This window comes from Ahaetulla prasina, chromosome 13, assembly GCF_028640845.1.
Source record: "Ahaetulla prasina isolate Xishuangbanna chromosome 13, ASM2864084v1, whole genome shotgun sequence".
Taxonomy (NCBI): domain Eukaryota; kingdom Metazoa; phylum Chordata; class Lepidosauria; order Squamata; family Colubridae; genus Ahaetulla; species Ahaetulla prasina.
In genome coordinates, this window is record NC_080551.1 from 23,107,169 (window position 1) to 23,130,182 (window position 23,014).

General features: G+C 47.4%; 1 protein-coding gene across 2 annotated transcripts in view; it reads left to right on the forward strand.

Moving 5' to 3' along the window:
- Positions 1-5,884: 5,884 nt before the first annotated feature.
- Positions 5,885-23,014, forward strand: part of UBE2Q2 (ubiquitin conjugating enzyme E2 Q2) — a 30,314-nt gene continuing 13,184 nt past the window's right edge. Inside the window, exons 1-3 of one of the 2 annotated variants that reach the window (XM_058156649.1) lie at positions 5,885-6,137; positions 16,640-16,741; positions 20,107-20,211. In XM_058156649.1, the coding sequence (XP_058012632.1) occupies positions 5,967-6,137; positions 16,640-16,741; positions 20,107-20,211 (378 nt within the window). In that variant the 5' untranslated portion in view covers positions 5,885-5,966. The remainder of the gene's footprint in view (positions 6,138-16,639; positions 16,742-20,106; positions 20,212-23,014) is intronic. The other variant, XM_058156650.1, reaches the window with a different exon arrangement.

Below are 23,014 nucleotides of genomic sequence, written 5' to 3' on the forward strand. Positions count from 1 at the left end.
TTAACCGGCCTGGAAATGTTCTAAAGCTTTGAAGGACTTTAAAAAAATAAAAAATGGAGGTTGTGAAGCAGAAACGTAATTAAGATGAACGTAATAAAATAACTATCACAGCCAGGAACCACAAGAGAAGCTTCAAAACAACCAAACGGCAAACATCAGTCACAACTTAAATACTAAAAGCCACCTGGAGGAAAGATTTGGGTAATCATAAAAAGTGGATTTTCCTTCACACCTCAACTTTAGCAAGTACCATCAAAACTATTCAGGGCAGGAAATTCCACAATCAAGGGCTCTTATTGCTTTTTAGGACTGGAAGTGCCGAAGGAGAGCTGGAAGCAAAAATATTTTTGGGGGGGGCCCCTCCTCCCCCAAAGCTTTAAACACATTTTCTGGAAGAGTGGTGATGGTGGAACCCATCTAAATAAATAAAAAATCAGAAGTTTGGGAGCACTAACTAACACACTTTAGTAAAAAGTTTCATATTATTATTATAATTCACCGTGCAATCAGCAAGATGTTTCAACAGGACTTGGCCTTTTTATCGACCTAGCAACTACTTTCCAAAGACCTGGCAAAGACAGATGTGGTTGTTTAGATAGCGCTGACGGGTATCAATGCAGAATGTGAGCTGTTGTAGATAAAGCTGCCTTTTGCAATTGACTGGTGGCGATTTTGTCAATGCCAGTGGTGTTTCCATCAGAATAGAGCTGGAAGGGACCTTGGAGGTCTTCTAGCCCAGTCCCCTGCTCAAGCGGGAGATGCTCCCTACACTATTTCAGACAGATGAATCTGTCTGTCCAATCTTTTCTTAAAAACCTCCAGTGATGGAGCGCCCACAACTTCTGGTGGCAAGCTGTTCTACTGGTTCATTGTCCTCATCGTCAGGAAGTTTCTCCTTAATTCCGGATTGCTTCTCTCCTTGATTCGTTTTCAAGTGGTGTTCCAGATATTTGACGATGGTTGTTCATTCTGCTTGATCCCACAATCAATCAGAAGTTTAACCTGGATATGTCACTTTTGTCCCCCCTATTGAGTCCTTCCCAAAGCCGTAGGGCAGATGTATGTGGTTAGATCATGTTAAAGGTATTGTAGGAAGGAAGCCTTCCAACTGCCTTCCAGTAAGCCTTTTGCAATTGACCGATGGGGATTTTGTCAATTGCAAAAACCAGCTCGACTTGGAACTCGTCTCTCGCAATAATAGCTTTAATGCCATCAAAGGACATTTCCAACATACAAGTTTAATACATTTTAATGGTTCATCATCATCGTTTGATGGTGTTAAAGGTATCACCTCAGTTGTAAGTTGTTATTATGGTTTGGCACACAGTCAGCCAGATGTTCAGACAGGACTTGGCATTTTTATTCATCTATTTATTATTATTATTATTTACTTTATTCATTAAACATGAAACTCAAGTCAACTGAACATTCAAAAAGGCGTCACAAATACCATTGACTGGTGCTAATGGTTGATACGGGTTGCTGCCAGGGTCCTAGGTATCAACCAAGTACCTTCTTAAGATGTACGATGTTCCGAGTAGTGCAGTTTTTTGCAGTTCCGCTGGTGTTATTGCAGGAAGCTGCAATTTATTGATGTATTTTATAAAATTCTTGGACATGGTACCAAGTGCCCCTATGACAATGGGTATCGCTGTTACATGTTTCATCCATAGCTGTGTAGTTTCGATGGCCTGGTCGCGATATTTCATTTTTTCTAGTTCTTTTTCTTCGACTCCGGCATCTCCTGGTACCGTGATGTCTATTACTATTATTATTATTATTACTATTATTATTATTATTATTATTATTATTATTATTATTATTATTATTATTATTATTATTACTATTATTATTATTGTTGTTGTTGTTGTTGTTGTTGTTATTGAACTATTTGCAAGGAGGTCTGTATGCACCATCATACAGCAAAGCAAATAAGGATAACCAGCATTTATTTGAAGCAACCCCTCTGCTTTGAAAATAATTTTTGGTTAATTGAATGGAAGATAAAAGACTCCCTTCTCCCCCCCCCCTCCCTCACTTCATTTTCAGACCTCTGCAGATTTGGATGCAGCTACACAACCGGAGTTGCGTTACAAAAGAAAATTGTCTACTCAGATGAAACTGCTCTGGAAAAACGGGTAGGGTTTTGTTCTGTTTTTTAAATCTTCAGAGAATGATATCTCAGTTTATCTGCATTTTTTTTTTCTTTTGAGCTCAGATTTGCTTGTTTCCAATCCGTTTCTAATGAACACACGTGCCACAGTGTTGTGACATTGACTGGCCCACGTACACATGTTCAGAAGGTCGCAGAACTGAATTCAGGGTCAGTGGCACATAATCGTAAACATGTATAAAAAAATAAGCAGCTAAAATGAGATTTTAGTAGGCCCAGAACGGCCCATGGAAGAATTTTTTTTTCCGGCAAGGAAGTATTGTAAGGATAGTGTTAAATATATATATATAGCCCAAATGGATTGGATTGTGTCAACTGCCCTTAAAAGTGTGTTTTCTTGCAAGTCACCCTATCCCTTCCAACAGGGAGCCATGTAACGTTTGCCTCTGGCTTAGATCCCAACTCCCATTATCCCCAGCAAGCCTCAGCCCAATAAACCCCTACACGGGGTAGGTTTTTATGATTTTAGCTCCCATGATCATTTCACCAGGAAACAGGAAGATTCTGTGGAGGGTGGGAATTATCTCCAACCCCACCCCCCGCACAACCTGCCCCCTCCCCTCACTGAAAAATCAAATCCCATCGTCCCATCCCTATCCCTATCAAATCCCATCGTCCACTTGAAGAGAGGGAGGAAGGGAAGTAGTAGATGCTTTTGGAAGCTCTAAGAGCCCAACCTCATCTTCTTGGGGATGATGGGAGCTGGGATCCCCCGAGTTTGAAGAGGAAAGCAGGAAAGGAATGGAGCCAGGTCTGTCCCAATGGCTTTGGGGATGATGGGAACTGGAATCTTTCTTATTTGGGGGAGAGGTGGCTCTTCTCTACCGGGGACTTCCTTATCGTTGGGGAGAGTAGGTGATGGAGTCCCTGTTGGGGGGGAAGGCAGTCCCTTCCCTATCGGAGACTCCCCCCAATCCTTGGGGATGATGGGCGCTGGAATCCTCATTGAGGAGAAGCAGCCCCTTCCCCCACTGAGACCCTTTTTATCCTTGGGAATGATGGCCCTGGAATGCGGGGGGGGGGCCAGGCAGCCCCGTCCCCTCCTCTATTAGAGACCCCTCCATCCTTGGGAACGATGGGCCCTAGAGTCCTTATTCGGTGTTCTTTTTGGGGAGAAGCAGCCCCTTCCCTCTCAGGACCCTTCCATCCTGGGGGACGATGGGCACTGGAGTCCCTATTTGGGGAGATACGACCCTTTCTCCTTCAGGAACCCCTCCCTCCTTGGGAACGATGGGCCCTAGAGTCCCTACTGGGGGTTCTTTTAGGGAGAAGCAGCCCCTTCCCTATCAAGACCGTTGATGGGCGCTGGAGTCCCTATTCAGGGAGATACAACCCTTTCTCCTTCGCCTCCCCTCCCCTCTTGGGAATGATGGGCATTGGAGTCCCTATTCGGGGAGAGACAACCCTTTCTCCTTCGCCTCCCCTCCCTCCTTGGGAACGATGGGCATTGGAGTCCCTATTCGGGGAGAGACAACCCTTTCCCCTTCGCCTCCCCTCCCCCCTTGGGAATGATGGGCATTGGAGTCCCTATTCGGGGAGAGACAACCCTTTCTCCTTCGCCTCCCCTCCCTCCTTGGGAACGATGGGCATTGGGGTCCCTATCGGGGGAGAGACAAGCCCTTCTCCTTCGCCTCCCTCCCTCCTCCTTGGGAACGATGGGCATTGGAGTCCCTATCGGGAGATACAACCCTTTCTCCTTCGCCTCCCCTCCCCTCTTGGGAATGATGGGCATTGGAGTCCCTATTCGGGGAGAGACAACCCTTTCTCCTTCGCCTCCCCTCCCTCCTTGGGAACGATGGGCATTGGAGTCCCTATCGGGGGAGAGACAAGCCCTTCTCCTTCGCCTCCCCTCCCTCCTTGGGAACGATGGGCGTTGGAGTCCCTATTCAGGGAGATACAACCCTTTCTCCTTCGCCTCCCCTCCCCCCTTGGGAATGATGGGCATTGGAGTCCCTATTCGGGGAGAGACAACCCTTTCTCCTTCGCCTCCCCTCCCTCCTTGGGAACGATGGGCTTTGGAGTCCCTATCGGGGGAGAGACAAGCCCTTCTCCTTCGCCTCCCCTCCCTCCTTGGGAACGATGGGCGTTGGAGTCCCTATCGGGGGAGAGACAAGCCCTTCTCCTTCGCCTCCCCTCCCTCCTTGGGAACGATGGGCGTTGGAGTCCCTATCGGGGGAGAGACAAGCCCTTCTCCTTCGCCTCCCCTCCCCGCTTGGGAACGATGGGCGTTGGAGTCTCTATCGGGGGAGAGACAAGCCCTTCTCCTTCGCCCCCCCTCCCTCCTTGGGAACGATGGGCATTGGAGTCCCTATTCGGGGAGAGACAAACCCTTCTCCTTCGCCTCCCCTCCCCCCTTGGGAACGATGGGCATTGGAGTCCCTATTCGGGGAGAGACAAACCCTTCTCCTTCGCCTCCCCTCCCTCCTTGGGAACGATGGGCATTGGAGTCCCTATTCGGGGAGAGACAACCCTTTCCCCTTCGCCTCCCCTCCCCCCTTGGGAATGATGGGCATTGGAGTCCCTATTCGGGGAGAGACAACCCTTTCTCCTTCGCCTCCCCTCCCTCCTTGGGAACGATGGGCATTGGGGTCCCTATCGGGGGAGAGACAAGCCCTTCTCCTTCGCCTCCCCTCCCTCCTTGGGAACGATGGGCATTGGGGTCCCTATTCGGGGAGAGACAAACCCTTCTCCTTCGCCTCCCCTCCCTCCTTGGGAACGATGGGCATTGGAGTCCCTATTCGGGGAGAGACAAACCCTTCTCCTTCGCCTCCCCTCCCTCCTTGGGAACGATGGGCGTTGGAGTCCCTATCGGGGGAGAGACAAGCCCTTCTCCTTCGCCTCCCCTCCCTCCTTGGGAACGATGGGCGTTGGAGTCCCTATCGGGGGAGAGACAAGCCCTTCTCCTTCGCCTCCCCTCCCTCCTTGGGAACGATGGGCGTTGGAGTCCCTATCGGGGGAGAGACAAGCCCTTCTCCTTCGCCTCCCCTCCCTCCTTGGGAACGATGGGCGTTGGAGTCCCTATCGGGGGAGAGACAAGCCCTTCTCCTTCGCCTCCCCTCCCCGCTTGGGAACGATGGGCGTTGGAGTCTCTATCGGGGGAGAGACAAGCCCTTCTCCTTCGCCCCCCCTCCCTCCTTGGGAACGATGGGCATTGGAGTCCCTATTCGGGGAGAGAAGAGCCCTTCTCCTTCGCCTCCCCTCCCTCCTTGGGAACGATGGGCATTGGGGTCCCTATCGGGGGAGAGACAAGCCCTTCTCCTTCGCCTCCCCTCCCTCCTTGGGAACGATGGGCATTGGAGTCCCTATTCGGGGAGAGACAAACCCTTCTCCTTCGCCTCCCCTCCCTCCTTGGGAACGATGGGCATTGGGGTCCCTATTCGGGGAGAGACAAACCCTTCTCCTTCGCCTCCCCTCCCCCCTTGGGAACGATGGGCGTTGGAGTCCCTATCGGGGGAGAGACAAGCCCTTCTCCTTCGCCTCCCCTCCCTCCTTGGGAACGATGGGCGTTGGAGTCCCTATCGGGGGAGAGACAAGCCCTTCTCCTTCGGCCCCCCTCCCTCCTTGGGGACCATGGGTGCTGGAGTCCACCCACCCACCCCCAAGGCCGGCAGTGGCGGCCGCCCCTTCCCCTCCTTCCCTCCCTCCCTCCCTCCTTCGGGGCGGGGGAAGGGGCGGGGGAAGGGGCGGCCCGGCGGGGCTCGGCGGGGCTCGGCCGGGCGGGCGGGTGGGGCCGGCTGGGCTGGAGCTGGGCTGGGGCGGCGAGGCCTGGAGCGGCGGCGGCGATGCGGCCAGGATGGCCGTCTCGGGGCTGAAGGCCGAACTGCGCCTCCTCGAGTCCATTTTCGGCCGCGACCACGAGCGCTTCCGCATCGCCTCCTGGAAGCCCGACGAGCTGCATTGCCTCTTCGTGCCCCCCGACGGCCCCGGCCCGGCCCCGCCGCCCGCCATCCACTGCAACATCACGGTGCGCTGGGAAAGGCGGGGAGGGGGGTCGCGGTCGGGTCCCCTCCCCTCCCTCCCCCCGGCAGCCATCATTCAACCCCTCCCCCCGAGGAATTGGGGGCTGCCCCCTAGACGCCCCCTCCCCCAGCTGCCCGTGGGGAGGGGGCTGGTGGTCGCCGGGGAGGTCGTGGGGCCGGAGGAGGCGCTCTCTTCTTCTCCCCCCCCTCTTTAAAGAGTCGGGGTTCCCCCCAGGGAGGACCGCCTCCCCCTCCCCAAAGCTGGAGGGTCTCATCTGGAGTGGGGGGGGGGAGGGAGGCGGTTCGATGGGGAGGAGGCGGCCTCCTTTTTTGGGGGGCCGGGGGTGGGATGGGGGACGAAAAAGGCGCTACAACCCGCTTCTGAACTCTGTGTAGGCTCAGAGGCTGGAGGCATTCGCGGGCCCGGCTGGCAGGAAACTTAAGGAGGAGGGAGGAGTGAGCGCGGGGGTTCTGTCCAGATGACCTCGACGTGCCTCCCAAGGCGTTTGGGACCGGACTGGAAGAGTGGGGGATAGAGGACTACATGTCCCATCTTACAGACCCTCCGCCGTGGGAAAAACACTGGCTGGTGGGTGAGGGAGTGGGGGGGGGGGAAGTGACTTCCCATTCAGATTTCTCCGTCTGTCTCTCTTTCTCTCTCCCTCCTTCCGGAAATCGGGTTTTTTGAACTCCCAAAAGTTTTGAAAAGCTGATTCGGAAAGGAAAATGTGTCGTTTCTCCCCCCCCCCACCGCCCCCCCTCCCTCATCTTCAAAGAAACATTGTAGCTTCGGTCTGGGTTTTGCAACAAACAGGAAGGCCAAACATTGGAATAACGCCGCTCTCCTGCCTGCCTTCCTTCCGCTCCAGACTTCTGACTTAGGGCTTCAGTGTTGTAAAAAGGGGCGGGGGGGCCCCGGAGGGACAAAGGTCTTCCCCCTTTCCCCCCCCCCTCACCCCTTTGTCTCCCCCCCCCATCACCATTACAGAGGCTGTTTCTGAAGGTAGAATTCCAAAGCTGGTTAATATTGCAAGTCACTGGGGAAAAGAGAAGGGGGGGGAGGGGGAAAAAACCCCTTTCCTTTACTAACCAAAGGTTGTCCTGGACTTACGACCGGTAATCCAGCCCCAAAATTTCTGTGGGTAAGGGAGACCTTTCAGCTCCAGTTTGAGTTTGGAAGACTTTCCCTTGCCCGTGGTCATTAAGTGAATTGTTGCAGGGGTGAAGCTAGGGTTTCGGGGTTAGCTAGGAACATGGTTGTTAAGTGAATCTGGCTCCCCCTGTTGAAGGGAATCGCTTGACCCCTAGGGGACCGTCGTAAATAAATAGGAGTCCGTTGCCGAGGGCCTTCAATTTGGATCGCGGGACCGTGGGGGAATGCTGCGACGGTCGTAAGTGTGAGAAAAACACTCACAACAAGTCGCGTTTTTTTTTTCTCCGTTGCCGTGGAGGCGGTCGCTAAAGGGGCTATTGTAAGTTGAGGACTGCCATTCGTTTCGGAGCCAGTCCTGGTCAGCTGGAAAGAGGGTGGATGTGCTAGTGAGAGTATATCCCTCTCTCGGTCTTTAAACTTGGCATTATTAAGGAGGATGGGCCAAGGAAGTGAGGTAGGTAAGCTTAGCCCTACCTACCCCTTTGAAAAAAATAAAGATTTTTTGCCAGGGGAAAAAAGATGGTGTAATCTTTTGAGATCTCTCAAACGTTGCCTTTGCTGGTTCCAAGCTCCCCCTCCGCCCCCCCTGACCTCTTCGGATGAGCTTCCAACGTGTCTAGGGTGGCATTCTGGGGAGGGAGGGGGTAAAATTGGGGCACGAAGGAGGGATCCCCTCGTTTGCATTAAATCATTCGGATTTAATGCAAACGCCCCATTAAAAACGCAGGTCCCCTTGGCCCTTGGAATAACGTCGAGCCTTATGGATTGGAACCACACCGGAAATCTGGCTTTTCTCATTGAGACGCCCACCCCCACCCCCTCTTCATGTCTTGACCCACTTTCGATTTTGATGAGGGGGGGTTGAACGGTAGGAAATCCTGACTTTGATATTAGCTTGTCTGGGCAAAGCAGGGTTGAGTAACCGATAGCAATCCCACTCGGCTTCAGAGGGCCCTGCTTTGGCGTGGGCATTTGGATGGGCTAAACTGGAATCCTGTAAGAACTCATCCCAGTTTTGCCCGGACAGGCGAGATCCTGGTTCTGGCAAGGATCCTTTGTTTGGCAAGCGGAAAAATCCCCTTTGTAATTCGCCGTTGTTTCTTTGGCTGGCTCCAATTTTCCCTCTGCTGTATTGGATCAGGAATCACGATTTGAAAATCCCTAGGATCATCGGCTTTAAAGCAGTGATCTATGCATAAGGGACACATGGAGGGAATCTTTAAAGGTAGTACAGGGATCCTCGACATTTCTGTTGCTAAGCAAGGACACTTGTTTGTGGAGTTGAGCCTCCGTGTTATGACCGTTTTGAGTGAATAGAATAGAATAGAATAGAATAGAATAGAAAGAATTTTTTATTGGCCAAGTGATTGGATACACAAGGAATTTGTCTTGGTGCATAAGCTCCTGGTGTACATAAAAGAAAAGATACCTTCATCAAAGTACAACACTTAACTTAGTTGTGGTCATTAAGCCCATCGGGCCTACCCCATTGACTTTGCTGGACAGAAGCTGGCTGGGAAGTTTGCGTGATTTTGGGATAATATAACCATCATAAATATTAACAGATTATCAGAGTTGGAAGGGAACTTGTAGGTCATCTAGTCCAACCCACCCACCCGCCCAAGCAGGAGACCCTATACTATTTTATTTTTATTTTATTTATTTATTTTGTCACAACATTATATATAAACACATATAATGAAATAAAACAATAGGACAGGAACGGTAGGCACTTTTGTGCACTTACGCACGCCCCTTATGGTCCTGTTAGGAATGGGGTGAGGTCACTGGTAGACAGTTTTTGGTTGAAGCTTTTGGGAGTTTGAGAAGAGACCACAGAGTCAGGTACTGTGTTCCAAGCGTTAACAACTCTGTTACTGAAGTCGTATTTTCTGCAATCAAGATTGAAGCGGTTAACATTAAGTTTGAATCATTTAACATTACCATTTCTGACAGATGGCAGTCCAGTTTCTTCTTGAAAGCCTCCAGTGTTGAAGCTCCCACAACTTCTAAATAACAGAATAGTAACAGAATAACAGAGTTGAAAGGCATCTTAGAGGTCATCTAGTCCAACCCCCCCCCCCCGCCCAAGCAGACCCTACACCCTTTCTGACAGATGGGAGTCCAGTCTCTTCTTGAAAGCTTCCAGTGGTGAAACTCCCACAACTTCCGAAGGCAACTTCTGTTCCATCGCTTGATGGTTCTCACTGTCAGGAAATTTTCATTACGTGACTTTGGGACAATGCGGCCATCGTAAATGTGAGAACTGGTCCCCAGCCCCTATTTCTTCAGCGCGGTTATAACTTTGTAACTTAACGGTCACGAAAAGAATGGCTGTACATCCAGGGCTACCTGTATTTATCGTGGTTGGGGAGAGAATTCAATTACAGCACAAAGGCGGTTATGGATTGCGGTGGGGGATTGCTATGCATATCTTTAATTTGGGGTGGTGGGGTGTGAAGTCCCGAAAAGCATTTGGTCCTGGAAGACAGAATCTTGTAATGAATAGAGTAGAATAACGGAATAATGGAAGGGACCTTGGAGGTCTTCTAGTCCAACCCCCTGCCTAGGCAGGAAACCCGACACCACTTCAACAGAGGGAGGGGGCAACCCGGTTTGGGGGTGGAGGAGGATTTGCCTGGAGCATGGCATGGTGGTCAGTGAATAACCAGGGGGGCTGCCTGTAGTTCAAAAATCCTCTTGGTTGCCTTTGGCTCTTTTTTTTACAATTGGCCAACATGGTTTTTCTACCTTTTTAATCCAGCCAGAAAATATCAGCATAATCCAGAGGTCTTCAAACTTGGCAGTTTTAAGACTTGTGGACTTCAACTCCCAGAATTCTCCAGCCAGCATAGCTTGAAGTCCACAAGTCTTAAAGCTGCCAAGTTTGAAGACCTCTGGCGTAATCGTTAAAGGCAAAGTTTAAAATATTCCCCTGGTCACTCTTGACTTTTCTTGGCAATAATACGGAAGAGGTTTTGACGTCGCTGCTTATTTTACATTTTTCCCAGCTTTGCCCAGTCTAAACTCCCGTTCTGGGCCACCAAACCAAACACTAAACCAGATCCTACCTTCTCGGACTGGGTGCTATTCCCCCAAACCCCCATTTTGCGGGGAATTAAACGGGAGAGCGGCTCGGCAGTTCCTCCTCCCTCCCTAAGCCCTTCTTTTCACCATCTAAAAATATTCCCTTTTCCTGAACTGCCTCAAAAATCCATTGTGGAGGGTTCTGAGAGGGGAGAAGCCCAGAGGGTGAGAAGCCCCTGGCAGGAATTCTAGCTGGTGGGGGATCCGTTTTGGGATCTCCTGTTCTTCTAAAGAGAGGCAGGAGGCCAAGATCTAGTCTAGTTTAATGAAAAGAAGGACTAGGGGAGACATGATAGCAGTGTTCCAGTATCTCAGGGGTTGCCACGAAGAAGAGAGAGTCAAGCTATTCTCCAAAGCACCTGAGGGTAGGACAAGAAGCAATGGATGGAAACTGACCAAGGAGAGAAGCAACTTAGAACTAAGGAGAAATTTCCTGACAGTTAGAACAATTAATCGGTGGAACAACTTGCCTGCAGAAGTTGTGAATGCTCCAATTTTTAAGAAAATGTTGGATAACCATCTGTCTGAGATGGTGTAGGGTTTCCTGCCTGGGCAGGGGGTTGGACTAGAAGGCCTCCAAGGTCCCTTCCAACTCTGTTGTTATTATTATTAAGATCGAGCAATGGCGAACAGCAGAGAATCGCAGGAAGTTGTGGGTAGAAGATTCCTCGGTTTGGAGATCGCGTTGGGCTGAATCTCGAAATATACACAGGAGGGAAGAGTCTATTGGCAGGAAGTGCAGAGGGACTGGGAGGGAAGAGTCCCGAAAATCTCAAGGAAGTTGGCAGAGATCCCCCCACCCCAGGGTGGTGATGGGGGGTTGGACGTGATTGAATAAATAATCAAGCTCATCCTAGATTTGAGCAGAGCTCAGGATTAGCCCTGGGACAAAAATATCCAGCTCTCCTGCTCATTAAGTCTCATTTAGTGGCTGAGATATAGCTGGTCGTTGCTTTTGTCTCCTACCCGGCGTCGAAATACAGGCATTCCTCCACTTACGACCAAAATTCGTGTGGCTAAATGAGAAATTCATTAAGGGAGTTTTGCCCCGTTTTACCACTTTTCTTGGCTGAGTAAATCACTGCAGTTGCTAAGTGAGTCACACGGTTGTTAAATGAATCTGGCTTCCCCACCAACTTCACCGTCATAAATGTGAATTAGCTGTCAAGCTAAATTTGATCACGGGACCATGGGGATGGTGCGGCGGTCATTTAAGTCTGTCAAACAGTCGTAAGTCCCTTTTTTTCAGTGCTGTTGTAAACTTTGAACGGACACTAAATGAGCTACTTTAAATCGGGGGCTGCCTGAAGTCTTGAATCTCTTAGAATCTCACAGAATCGTCTATTGTAATGTCCTTCTGGTTAAAGACTACTTCAGCTTTAATTGCAATAATACTAGAGCAACTAATAGATTTAAACTAAATGTCAACCGCTTTAATCTAGATTGCAGAAAATATGACTTCTGCAACAGAATCACCAGTGCTTGGAATACTTTACCTGACTCTGTGGTCTCTTCCTATAATCCTAAAAGCTTTAACCAAAAACTTTCTACTATTGACCTCACCCCATTCCTAAGAGGACCATAAGGGGCGTGCATAAGATCACAAAACGTGCCTACCGTTCCTGTCCTATTGTTTTTCTTTTCTTCTTTCTATATATATGCTTATACCTCCTTATATTTACCCATATATGTTTATATACTATATAATCTTTTGTATGATTCCTACATATATATGGATATACCTATAGTATATCCATACAATATACATATATTGTGACAAAAGAAAGAAAGAAAGAAAGAAAGAATGCAAGTTTTGGGATTTGAGAAGAAGACGTTGCTAAGGATGCGAGTATAACTCACTGTGTTTTTCTGGCCAGCTAATAATTACAAATTTTATCTTTGGGGAGGGGAGGGAGGAACAAGGGCCTGCCCACCAGAGACCATTTTTGGGTTTTCCATCCCCCGCATTGTCTGCTTGGGAGCCACCGCCCTGAGCTCAAGACCAGAAATTTTTGCCATCGTCTGGTTAGTTGTGATCCGTCAGATAAAGAGATGCTGAGATTTAGGCCAGCCTTGATTTTTTCCTCTGCTGTTCCCCTCCCTAAATCATCCTTAAAATTCTGGCCTGATCCAGCAGGTCATGTAGTCCCTGCGGAGGGAGGGACATCCTGGAGAAAAAGGACACAGCTGCTTTCAAGAGTTGCAAATGGATGCAGGCTCCAAAACTACTCCTCGAATTATTTTCAAAACTTTGCATGGCTCTGTTGTGGCCAGCTTCCGGAGCTGCTGGATCCTGGAGATCTGCAAAGTAGAATTTGGGATCATTCTCCAGCACGGTGGAATTCTTCCCCCCCCCTCCCCCCCGCCTCTTGCCAAACTGTTGTGCAGATTAGATTGACTTCCTCTGCTATAGCCATAAAGGTAAAGGTTCCCCTCGCACATACGTGCTAGTCGTTCCCAACTCTAGGGGGCGGTGCTCATCTCTGTTTCAAAGCCGAAGAGCCAGCGCTGTCCGAAGATGTCTCCATGGCCGGCATGATTCAACGCCAGAGGCGCACGGAACGCTGTTCCCTTCCCACCAAAAGTGGTCCCTATTTTTCTACTTCCATTTTTTTAATGTGTTTTCGAACTGCTAGGTTGGCAGAAGCTGGGACAAGTCACGGGAGCTCACCCTGCTACGTGGCACTAGGGATTCGAACCGCTGAACTGACGACCTTTTCGATCGACAAGCTCAGTGACCCATAGCTGGCTTATAAAAGGTGGTTTGCTGCCTAGGCTAGAGTTGACCGAGTTTGCATATCAAGCTCAACGTTAAACCACAGTTTATCATCTGCCTTGACTTTAGATCATGCCACGGGGCTGGGGGAAGAGAGCCTTCCCCTCCTTAATCAATCAGCTGGACTTTGGTGAACAGAACTTCGGGTATTTAGGCACCGCCATGTCATTTGCTTGTCAAGACTGTTTTAGGAATGGGAAATCGATGTCGGTTTCAGTAGGAGGTTGAAGATGTTTCTTCTTTAGGATTCTTTTGTGGCGTCCTCTCCCAGAGAAAGGAAAAATGCCAATTGTTCCTTAGCAGTGAGGGTTGTTTTGTTTTGTTTTGTTTTGGTACAGCTTTTCTTTCGTCTGGTGCCTTCTGGGTATTTGGAACAAGGCTTCCTATCTTCCCCTAGTTAGCGCCGTAGAAGGACAAAGCTGTTGTCAGACAATGCGCGTTGCTGGGGTTATGAGCCGTCCTTGAACGGCGGGCTTCTGCATCCTTGCTAGACACCGGGTCACAAAAACAGGAATTTCAATCAAACGCCTCTTCAACCTCACCCAGTGGCTGGCACACTTCCTGCTGGAATTCCTGTATGGAGGAAATGGTAGCCTTCGTGCCAGGAAAGGAAATAGATATTCGTTTTGGGCCAAGCAGAATTTTCTCAGTCTTAGCAACTTCAAGATGTTGTTAGTTGTGAAGTCGTGTCCGACCCATCGCGACCCCATGAGCTATGCTCCTCCAGGCCTTCCTGTCCTCTACCATCCTCTGGATTCCATTTAAGCTCATGCCGACTGCTTCAATGACTCCATCCGGCCACCTCCTTCTCTGTCGTCCCTTTCTTCTTTTGCCCTCCATCCTTCCCAGCATTAGGCTCTTCTCCAGGGAGTCCTTCCTTCTCATTAGGCGGCTAAAGTATTTCAGTTTCATCTTCAGGATCTGGTGGACTTCAATTTTTAACTCCCGGAATTCCCCAGCTGGCAATGCAACAACCTCACAATTCCCTTCACAACTGCAGATTCTCTTAGCAAGCGTGGGGCTGGGTGGGTGGGTGGGTGGGTGGCGGGTGTGTCATATAAATCACGCACGACTCGTTTGAATTCTGGTTGTTTTAAGTCGAGGGCTACCTGCAGAACCCCGAACCCAACTCCCAAGGCAAAGCCAACTTAAATTGTTATCGGATGATGTCAAGTCCCGGTTTCTGCGCATGGAGGTGCTGTGTCGCACACACCACAAATACAATGTGCTTTCAAAAGGGAATTGTTTGTTCCACCCGGGACAGAGCATTGTATTCAGGCAAAAAAATCCTTACGCAGTTGAGCTGCGAAGCCGTCAACACCCTGGATTAAAAAAAACAAAACCCAACAGCCAGGTCAATTTGTCCCTGGACAGAAGTATCCTTTCACGTCACAAGGCTGTGCTTCAGATCTTTCAGGATGTGGGCGAGGGGTAGCACCCAGCTGACCTTGGCTCACTTTAGAGCAGCGGTTCTCAACCTGTGGGTTGCGACCCCATTGGGGGTCGAATGACGATTTGCCAGGGGTCGCCTAAGACCATCGGAAATATGGGAAGTATACTTGCGAGTCGAAGAATCGCGAATTCGGTTTCAGGCACGATGAATTAAAAAAGAGAGAAATCTTTGCTCTGGTGTCTCCCTCTCAAGCCAGCTGCAATCATTCCCAATCGCTAGCCTAATCTGGCTTCAGGCGCCATAAACTTAATAGGGGAGGAGTCTCCGCTTTAATGCCTCCGTCCTCAAGGCAATCGCAAGCAGTTCAGATTGCTAGCCAATACAGCTTCAAGTGCGATAAATTCAAAAAAACAGTTTGCCGGGCTTTGGACCATGTCGTGCCTTTGCGGCCTCTGACCCGGCGCAGATCTCAATTGGCTCCTTGGTTTTCTGAGGAGCTGAGAGAGAGATGAAACGCCGGAGAAGACGCCTAGAGAGTACCTGGAGGTCCAGCCATTCCGAGGCTGATCGGACACTAGTTAGGCCTTTCTCGAAGACCTACCTAGTGGCACTGAGGGAGGCGAAACGTTCCTACGTTTCCACCCTCGTTGCGTCGGCAGATAACCGCCCGGCCGCCCTGTCTCTTTTCTATCTTCCATCTTTCACCTGCTTTGTTATTCATATTTCCTTTATTTAACTCTTCGCATCTATTTATATTAAAAGTTTCATCCTTCATTCTTTCATTGCTCAGTGTTTCAATGTACACTTCTGGTACCAATCACAGTCATTTAAACATAGAGCGTAAATATATTCATATTCTTTCCAATCGTCCAACCAGCGTGATTCTACTATTAATAATAATAACAATAAGATGGAGGTTTAGAAATTGAAGGGCGGTAGTATTAGGTGGGTTTAAACAACCTGAAACAATGAAAACGAAACGTAATAACTATGAGTAATAATATTATGTCTATTTGTATTAAAAAATACGATACCCAGGTATCACACTATTCAAGCATTGATATGTATAAATAATATAAAATAAAAAACTTGGAAGGGGAAAAAAAAGAGGTTTTGCCAGTCTGTGAACGGCAGTAAACAGAAACGGCTTCACGCTGGCCAGACAGGAACCGTTGCTTCCTATTTTGGGGCCAGAAACGTCTCTTCTGTTTTCAATTTCTACAGTCTGTTGGGTGCCTGGGTGAAGGCGGTTTTGGTTGCATCAGGCGTCAAAGAAGCACACTGAATCATGATTTGAATCGGTGGGGTTTATTTTCTGGGCCAGCCATCTTCATTTCTAGAATGAAGTCTGAGTCCTTCGGGAGATAGGGCGGTATATAAATTTGATTAAATAAATAAATAAATTCCTGGAGGGATGCTACAGTAGTGGCCAAAATTGTGGAAACCTTTTGGGAAAAGTGTATTTTCTAAAACTAGCTAATAACACCACTTTTTTTTTTTTTTTTGGAGCAGTACAATAAAATTATGTATCAATGGAAAGATCATTGAATCAAGAATGTAATGCAATAACTTTTATGAAGGATTTGCTATTGGAACAGCAGTTACAGTATAAAGAAGGAAAGTGAAACCCGTAGAAAAAACGAGATATACAAAAAGAATCCCCATAGAAAAAATGAGATATACAAAAATTATCCCCATAATTTTTGTTAATCCTTAGTTGGGTAACCTTTAGCATGAATTACGACCTTATAATATCTTCCCATGGAGTGAACCGAGTCTTTTAGTTCTGCAGCTGTTATCATGTGAAACCAAGATTGAATGATGGCTTCTATTAACTGGGTTTTATTGCTGGGTCGCTTCTGACTAACCAGTTTCTTTAGTCGGCTCCATAGATTTTCAATTGGGTGAAGGTCTGGGCTATTCCCAGGCCATTCCAGCAATGGAATAGGATTATCTTGAAACTCCAGGGGGGAAAAAAAGTGGTGTTATTAGCCTCAAAAATACACTTTTCCCAAAAAATTTCCACAATTTTGGCCACTACTGTAAGGCACTTAGGAGTTTTTCTGTGCTAAACCGTTTGTTCTCCCTAAAAATGCAGGAGTCCTACCCATCTTCCTCGCCAATATGGTTTGTGGAATCAGATGACCCCAACTTGACTTCAGTGCTGGAGCGACTAGACGATATTAAAAGCAATACTTTGGTAAGGAATCCATTCTTGAGCTTTTTTTACTCCAGAGGGGCCTTGGGTTCAAATCTCGGAAGGATTCTGTTTTGAATGGAGTTCAGCTCTGAGATCTCTCTCTCTCTCTCTCTCTCTCTCTCTCTCACACACACACACACACACACACACACACACACACACACACACACCAGCGATCCAGCGAAGCCCTTCACAAAATAACAATTATCTCATCTGGTCGATAATGTGTTTTAATTACTAACACCCGAGCTAAATAACATTCACAAATCCTTCAGCAGCTGCAAGCCAGGAAATGCATAAACTCTGCTGGAGGTGAGGAAACCTACCTGCGGTGTGCCACATTTTTGCAAACAACTTAAGCGAGAGTTATTATTTTGATTTACATCCCAACGTTCTGCATATACCGGAGAAAGCAGGGAGGAAAAATGTCTCTTTGCAAACATAATTTCCAGCACCTGGAGGTAGAAATTAAAAAAAAAAATGACAGCTTCCTTCTCTTATCACTGTCTTGCAGCGGGCTGGATCCTGGCTTCGAATGCCGGCTTCTGTTTTTCCTTTAGTCATGTTGCAGAACTCTTAGAAGGCCCTTTTTTTATTATTATTATTGGCAAACTTAATTGTCTCCCTGCTGGCACTTAGAATCCGTTTTTACTGTTTGTATAGGCAGCAATTGGATTTTTGAATTGCTTTCCCTAAGCCACCTGCCAAAGGATTCATTTTCAGAGGCTGGAGAATCATTGACTAATTCCAAGGACTCGCTGCCTACAGAGAATTAACAGTAGCACAGGCAGTTCTCGACTTACAGCCGCCAAATTTCTGTGGCTAAGCAAAATGGTTATTGAGCGAGTCACACCCGCTGAGCGAATCACTGCAGTTGCTAAGTGAATCGCCAGTCGTTAAGCAGACCCAGCTTCCCCCATTGACTTTGCCGGCTGTGAAGGTCACAAATAGCAATCCCCTGAGCCCAGAACTCTTGAATTGTTATAAATGCATGCCCTGCACCCAGATTTTGATCACGTGGTCATAAGTGTAAGGATTCGTCGTAAGCCCCCTTTTTTTTAGTGCCATTATAGCTTTGAACAGTCACTAAATGAAAGATTGTAAGCAGAGGTGGTATTTACTTTTTTTTAATTTATTTAGTTACATTTATATCCCGCCCTTCTCCGAAGACTCAGGGCGGCTTACAGTGTGTAAGGCAATAGTCTCATTCTATTTGTATATTTACAAAGTCAACTTATTGCCCCCAACAATCTGGGTCCTCATTTTACCTACCTTATAAAGGATGGAAGGCTGAGTCAACCTTGGGCCTGGTGGGACTAGAACCTGCAGTAATTGCAGGCAGCTGTGTTTTAATAACAGGCTTCTTACAGCCTGAGCCACACCGCGGCACTTAACTTCGCTACCGCTTCACTCGCACACACCACCTCCGCGCCTGCGCAGGGTCTTCCGTGCATGCGCAGAACATCAAAAACGGGATGTGATGACGTCCGGATGGGTGGGTGGAGCCTCCTGCAGCTGCCACTACCGGTTTACCCGAACCGGATAGAACCGGCTGAATGCTACCGCTGGTTGTAAATCAAGAACCACCTGTAGAAAACGAGAGACAGCTTCTAGATAATTCTAGATTGATGCATTGATTTTCCGTGAACTCTGGCATGAATTTTAACCAGAGGAGGAGGTGGATCAGGCTTTTTCTGTTCATTTTGCTTGGATAATTGGAACAAAATGTTTCCGAGGAGAATTTAGTTAGAACTAAAGATCTAACACCAGTAAGTTTTTATTGAGTCTGTCATTTGCACCTCTATAACTGTCTGGTTCGGTTCTGCAACCCAACAAGAAAAACACAGACTTCAGAGGATAATTAGAACTGCAGAAAAAATAATTGCTACCAACCTGCCTTCCATTGAGGACCTGTATACTGCACGAATCAAGAAGAGGGCCGTGAAAATATTTACAGACCCCTCGCATCCTGGACATAAACTTTTTCAACTCCTACCCTCAAAACGACGCTATAGAGCATTGCACACCAGAACAACTAGACACAAGGACAGTTTTTCCCCGAAGGCCATCACTCTGCTAAACAAATAATTCCCTCAACACTGTCAGACTATTTACTGAATCTGCACTACTATTAATCGTTTCATAGTTCCCATCACCAATCTCTTTCCACTTATGACTGTATGACTATAACTTGTTGCTGGCAATCCTTATGATTTATATTGATATATTGACCATCAATTGTGTTGTAAATGTTGTACCTTGATGAACGTATCTTTTCTTTTATGTACACTGAGAGCATATGCACCAAGACAAATTCCTTGTGTGTCCAATCACACTTGGCCAATAAAATTCTATTCTATTCTATTCTATTCTATTCTATTCTATTCTATTCTATTCTATTCTAAAGAAAAGTACTTGATTTTTCCTTGATCCCTGGATTTGCTAGTAGAGACGGCTCACCTTTTGATCGTAACACGAGGAAAACCAGCATTCCTTGTGAAGGCATGAGCTGAAGAGGCCACAACCACCAGAAGACCACCAACCAAGGTGGAGGGGACAATTCACTGCGGCCAACTCACGTTTCATTCTATCTCTCCTTTTAGGATAAAATAGAATTCTTTATTGGCCAAGTGTGATTGGACACCCAAGGAATTTGTCTCTGGTGCATAAGCTGTCACTGTACATAAAAGCTATAAGTGATAAATCATGATCGTAGTCAGCATAAAAATACATTCATCATAAATCCTAAGATGCAACACTTAGTGATAGTCGTAGGATACCAAATAAGCAAGCAACATAAATCGTACTAAGAAACTAAATAAAACAATATAAATCATAAAGATACAAGCAACAAAGTTGTAGTCCTAAGTAGAAAAGGTGATAGGTACCAAGGAAAGATGAGAAGAAGAATATTAATACATTCTTACTAAATAGTTTTGACAGTGTTGAGCGGATTATTTGTTTAGCAGAGTGATGGCATTTGGGGAAAAACTGTCCTTGTGTCTAGTTGTTTGGTGCATAGTGTTCTATAGCGTCATTTTGAGGGTAGTTTATGTCCAGGATGCAAGGGGTCTGTAGATATTTTCCCAGCCCTCTTTTGACTCGTGGAGTATACAGGTCCTCCATGGAAGGCAGATTGGTAGCCATTGTTTTTTCTGCAGTTCTAATTATCTAATTATTTTACAACCTTTCTTTAATGATTCTGTTCCACCATTTCTTTGATATTAGTGTAATTCTTGTCCTGCAGTGAGTTGGCCATGGGGAGTTGACCATGGGGAGTTGGCTGTGGTGAATTGTGAATTGTGAATTGTCATAGACCCAATCACGGATGCCCCTTTAAATCTCTTCTTTTTCCCCTCCCGCAGCTTCTCCAGCAGCTGAAGCGGTTGATATGTGACCTCTGCCGGCTCTACAACCTTCCCCAGCATCCGGATGTCGAAATGTTAGATCAGCCTTTGCCGTCTGGCCAGGTAAAGGCCCTGATGAAATGGCTTTAGGGCAGAGGACCGAAATGCCCTGCCAAGCAGGGAGATGACTGCCAAGTTTCATGGCAGGGCGTGAGAGATGACTCAGAAACCTGTCATTGCTGGCCACTTTGATTATGTTCCGTGGTGGCTCTCCATGAAGGATGCAAGTTTGCTCTGTTCAGGTCTGCTAGCAAAAGGCCCCACCTAGAAATTCTGGGTTTCCTTACTCAAGTCGTCTTCAAAGAGAGGGCAGTTTGGGTTGACTTTCTCTTCCTGCCTTCCCCAAACTTCTTTGCGAAAACAGATAGTCCTCGACCCACGACCCCAGTCGAGCCCCAAATTTCTCTTTGCGAAACGAGAGGGGGTCGTTAAGTGAGTTCGGACCCGTGTTTACGACGTGAATCACGTGTTCATTTAACGGTGAACGGCGTTACTCTCTTAACAATGGTGTTTAGGGAGTAACCCGGTTGTTAAGTGAATCTAGCTTTCCTCGGCCCCCCCGGGACGCTGCAACTGTCGTAAATATGAGTCAGTTGGGTCTGAATTTTGATCATGTGACCATGGGGGATGCTGCAATGGCCATTAGAATGAAAAACGGTCGTTAAGTCACTTTTTTCAATGCCGTTGTAAGTAACTTCAAATGGTCACTAAACAAATTTGTAAGTCAAGAACCCCCTGTATTATTATTATTATTATTATTATTATTATTATTATTATTATTATTATTATTATTATTATTATTTAAATTTTTATACCGCCCTTCTCCCGAAGGACTCAGGGCGGTTTACAGCCATGATAAAAACAACAACAGGATACACATAAAACCATAATTTAAAAAACTTATTTTACAAATGGCCGAATTAAAACATTTAGAATAAAACCCAAATTTTAAAATGTTAAAACATTAAAACTAATTAAAATTCCTATGCCAGTCCTGCGCGAACAAACAAGTAGGTCTTCAGTTCTCGGCGGAAAGTCCGAAGGTCCGGCAGTTGCCGAAGTCCAGGGGGAAGTTCGTTCCAAAGGGTGGGAGCCCCCACAGAGAAGGCCCTCCCCCTGGGGGCCGCCAGCCGACATTGCTTGGCGGACGGCACCCTAAGGAGTCCCTCTCTGCGCGAGCGAACAGGTCGGTGGGAGGCATTCGGTAACAGCAGGCGGTCCCGTAAGTACCTCCAGGTTGTTCTGTAGTTCCTCCAGGTTTTAAAAGCAGGGTAGTCTCCCTTTCAGAAGAGATGGGGGGGGTGGCTAGAAAGTCAGAATGGCAGCTATTGTAGGGCAGCCGTAGGGAGACGAGGAAGCCGTAGGTCAGGGCTGTTGGGAAGGAGGGCTCCTTCAGCAACCTCTGGAAACCCATCCCTCTTCCACCGTCATCACTGTTTTGGGGTGCTAAAAACATGTCATCCACCTTCGTTTTATGCATTCCCACTCAGTGGTATGTTGGAAAGAAATGATGCAAATGGTCCACCGACGATTGCAATTGGAACTCCAGATGCTAAGCTATGTGATCGTTAAGTGAATCGCGCCCAATATGACGGCCTTTTTCGCCACAGTCATTCAGCAAATCCAGCTTCCTTTTGACTTCGCTTGTCGGCAGTTCCATGGGAGTATTATTTATTGATTGATTGATTGATTTTATTTGATTTTTATACCGCCCTTCTCCCGAAGGACTCAGGGCGGTGTACAGGCAACAATAAAATACAAACACCACAATATACAATTTAAAATACGAGTTAAAAAACTTATTATAATTAGCCTAGAACCTTAAAATTTATAAAACCAAACCCCATTTAAAATTAGTAGAAAATTTAAAATCGATAAAATTTATGTAGTTTAAAATTTAAAATTTAAAATGTAAAATTTAAAATTTAGGCCAGCCCCGTGCGAATAAAAAGGTATGTCTTCAGTTCGCGGCGGAAAGTCCGAAGGTCAGGTATTTGACGTAAGCCTGGGGGAAGCTCGTTCCAAAGTGTAGGAGCCCCCACAGAGAAGGCCCTTCCTCTGGGGGCCGCCAGCCGACATTGTTTGGCGGACGGCACCCTGAGAAGTCCCTCTCTGTGAGAGTGTACGGGTCGGTGGGAGGCATATGGTAACAGCAGGCGGTCCCGTAAGTACCCAGGCCCCAAGCCATGGAGCGCTTTAAAGGTCGTAACCAACACCTTAAAGTGCACTCGGAAGGCCACAGGTAGCCAGTGCAGTCTGCACAGGAGCGGTGTTACGTTATTATTATTATAATATATTACGTAATTATATATTACGTTATTATAAATGTCGATCCCATCTTAAAGACATACCAGTTGACAAACCCCAGAATTTTGATCCTATGATTGCAGGGTTGCAGTGAAAGTCGTAAGTGCAAAGACTGGTCGTAAGCAGGGGTGAAATGCTACCGGTTCGTACCGGTTCAGGCGAACCGGTAGCAGCGGCGGGTAGTTCGGAGAATCGGTAGCGGTGGCAGCACGAGACTCCGCCCACCTGCCCAGACGTCATTACTTCCTGGTTTTAACCGGGAAGTAACCTGTTTTTTACCCTGTGCGCATGCATAAAAGGCTTTGTGCATGTGCAGAGGGTTTAAAATCGCATGTGACGTGCATGAGCAGAGCGAGTGCACACACAGCGTGTTTACTTCCGAACCAGTAGGGAATGTAAGTAGATTTCACCCCTGGTCGTAAGTCCCTTTTTTCCCAGCATCGTCGTAACTTCAAATGTTCGTTACATGAATGGTTATAAGCTGAGGACTAGGGACCTGAGTCTCTGTTCCACAGCCACAGCCATTTAGTGGAACTCTGCCCCGTAGCTGCTCTGCCCA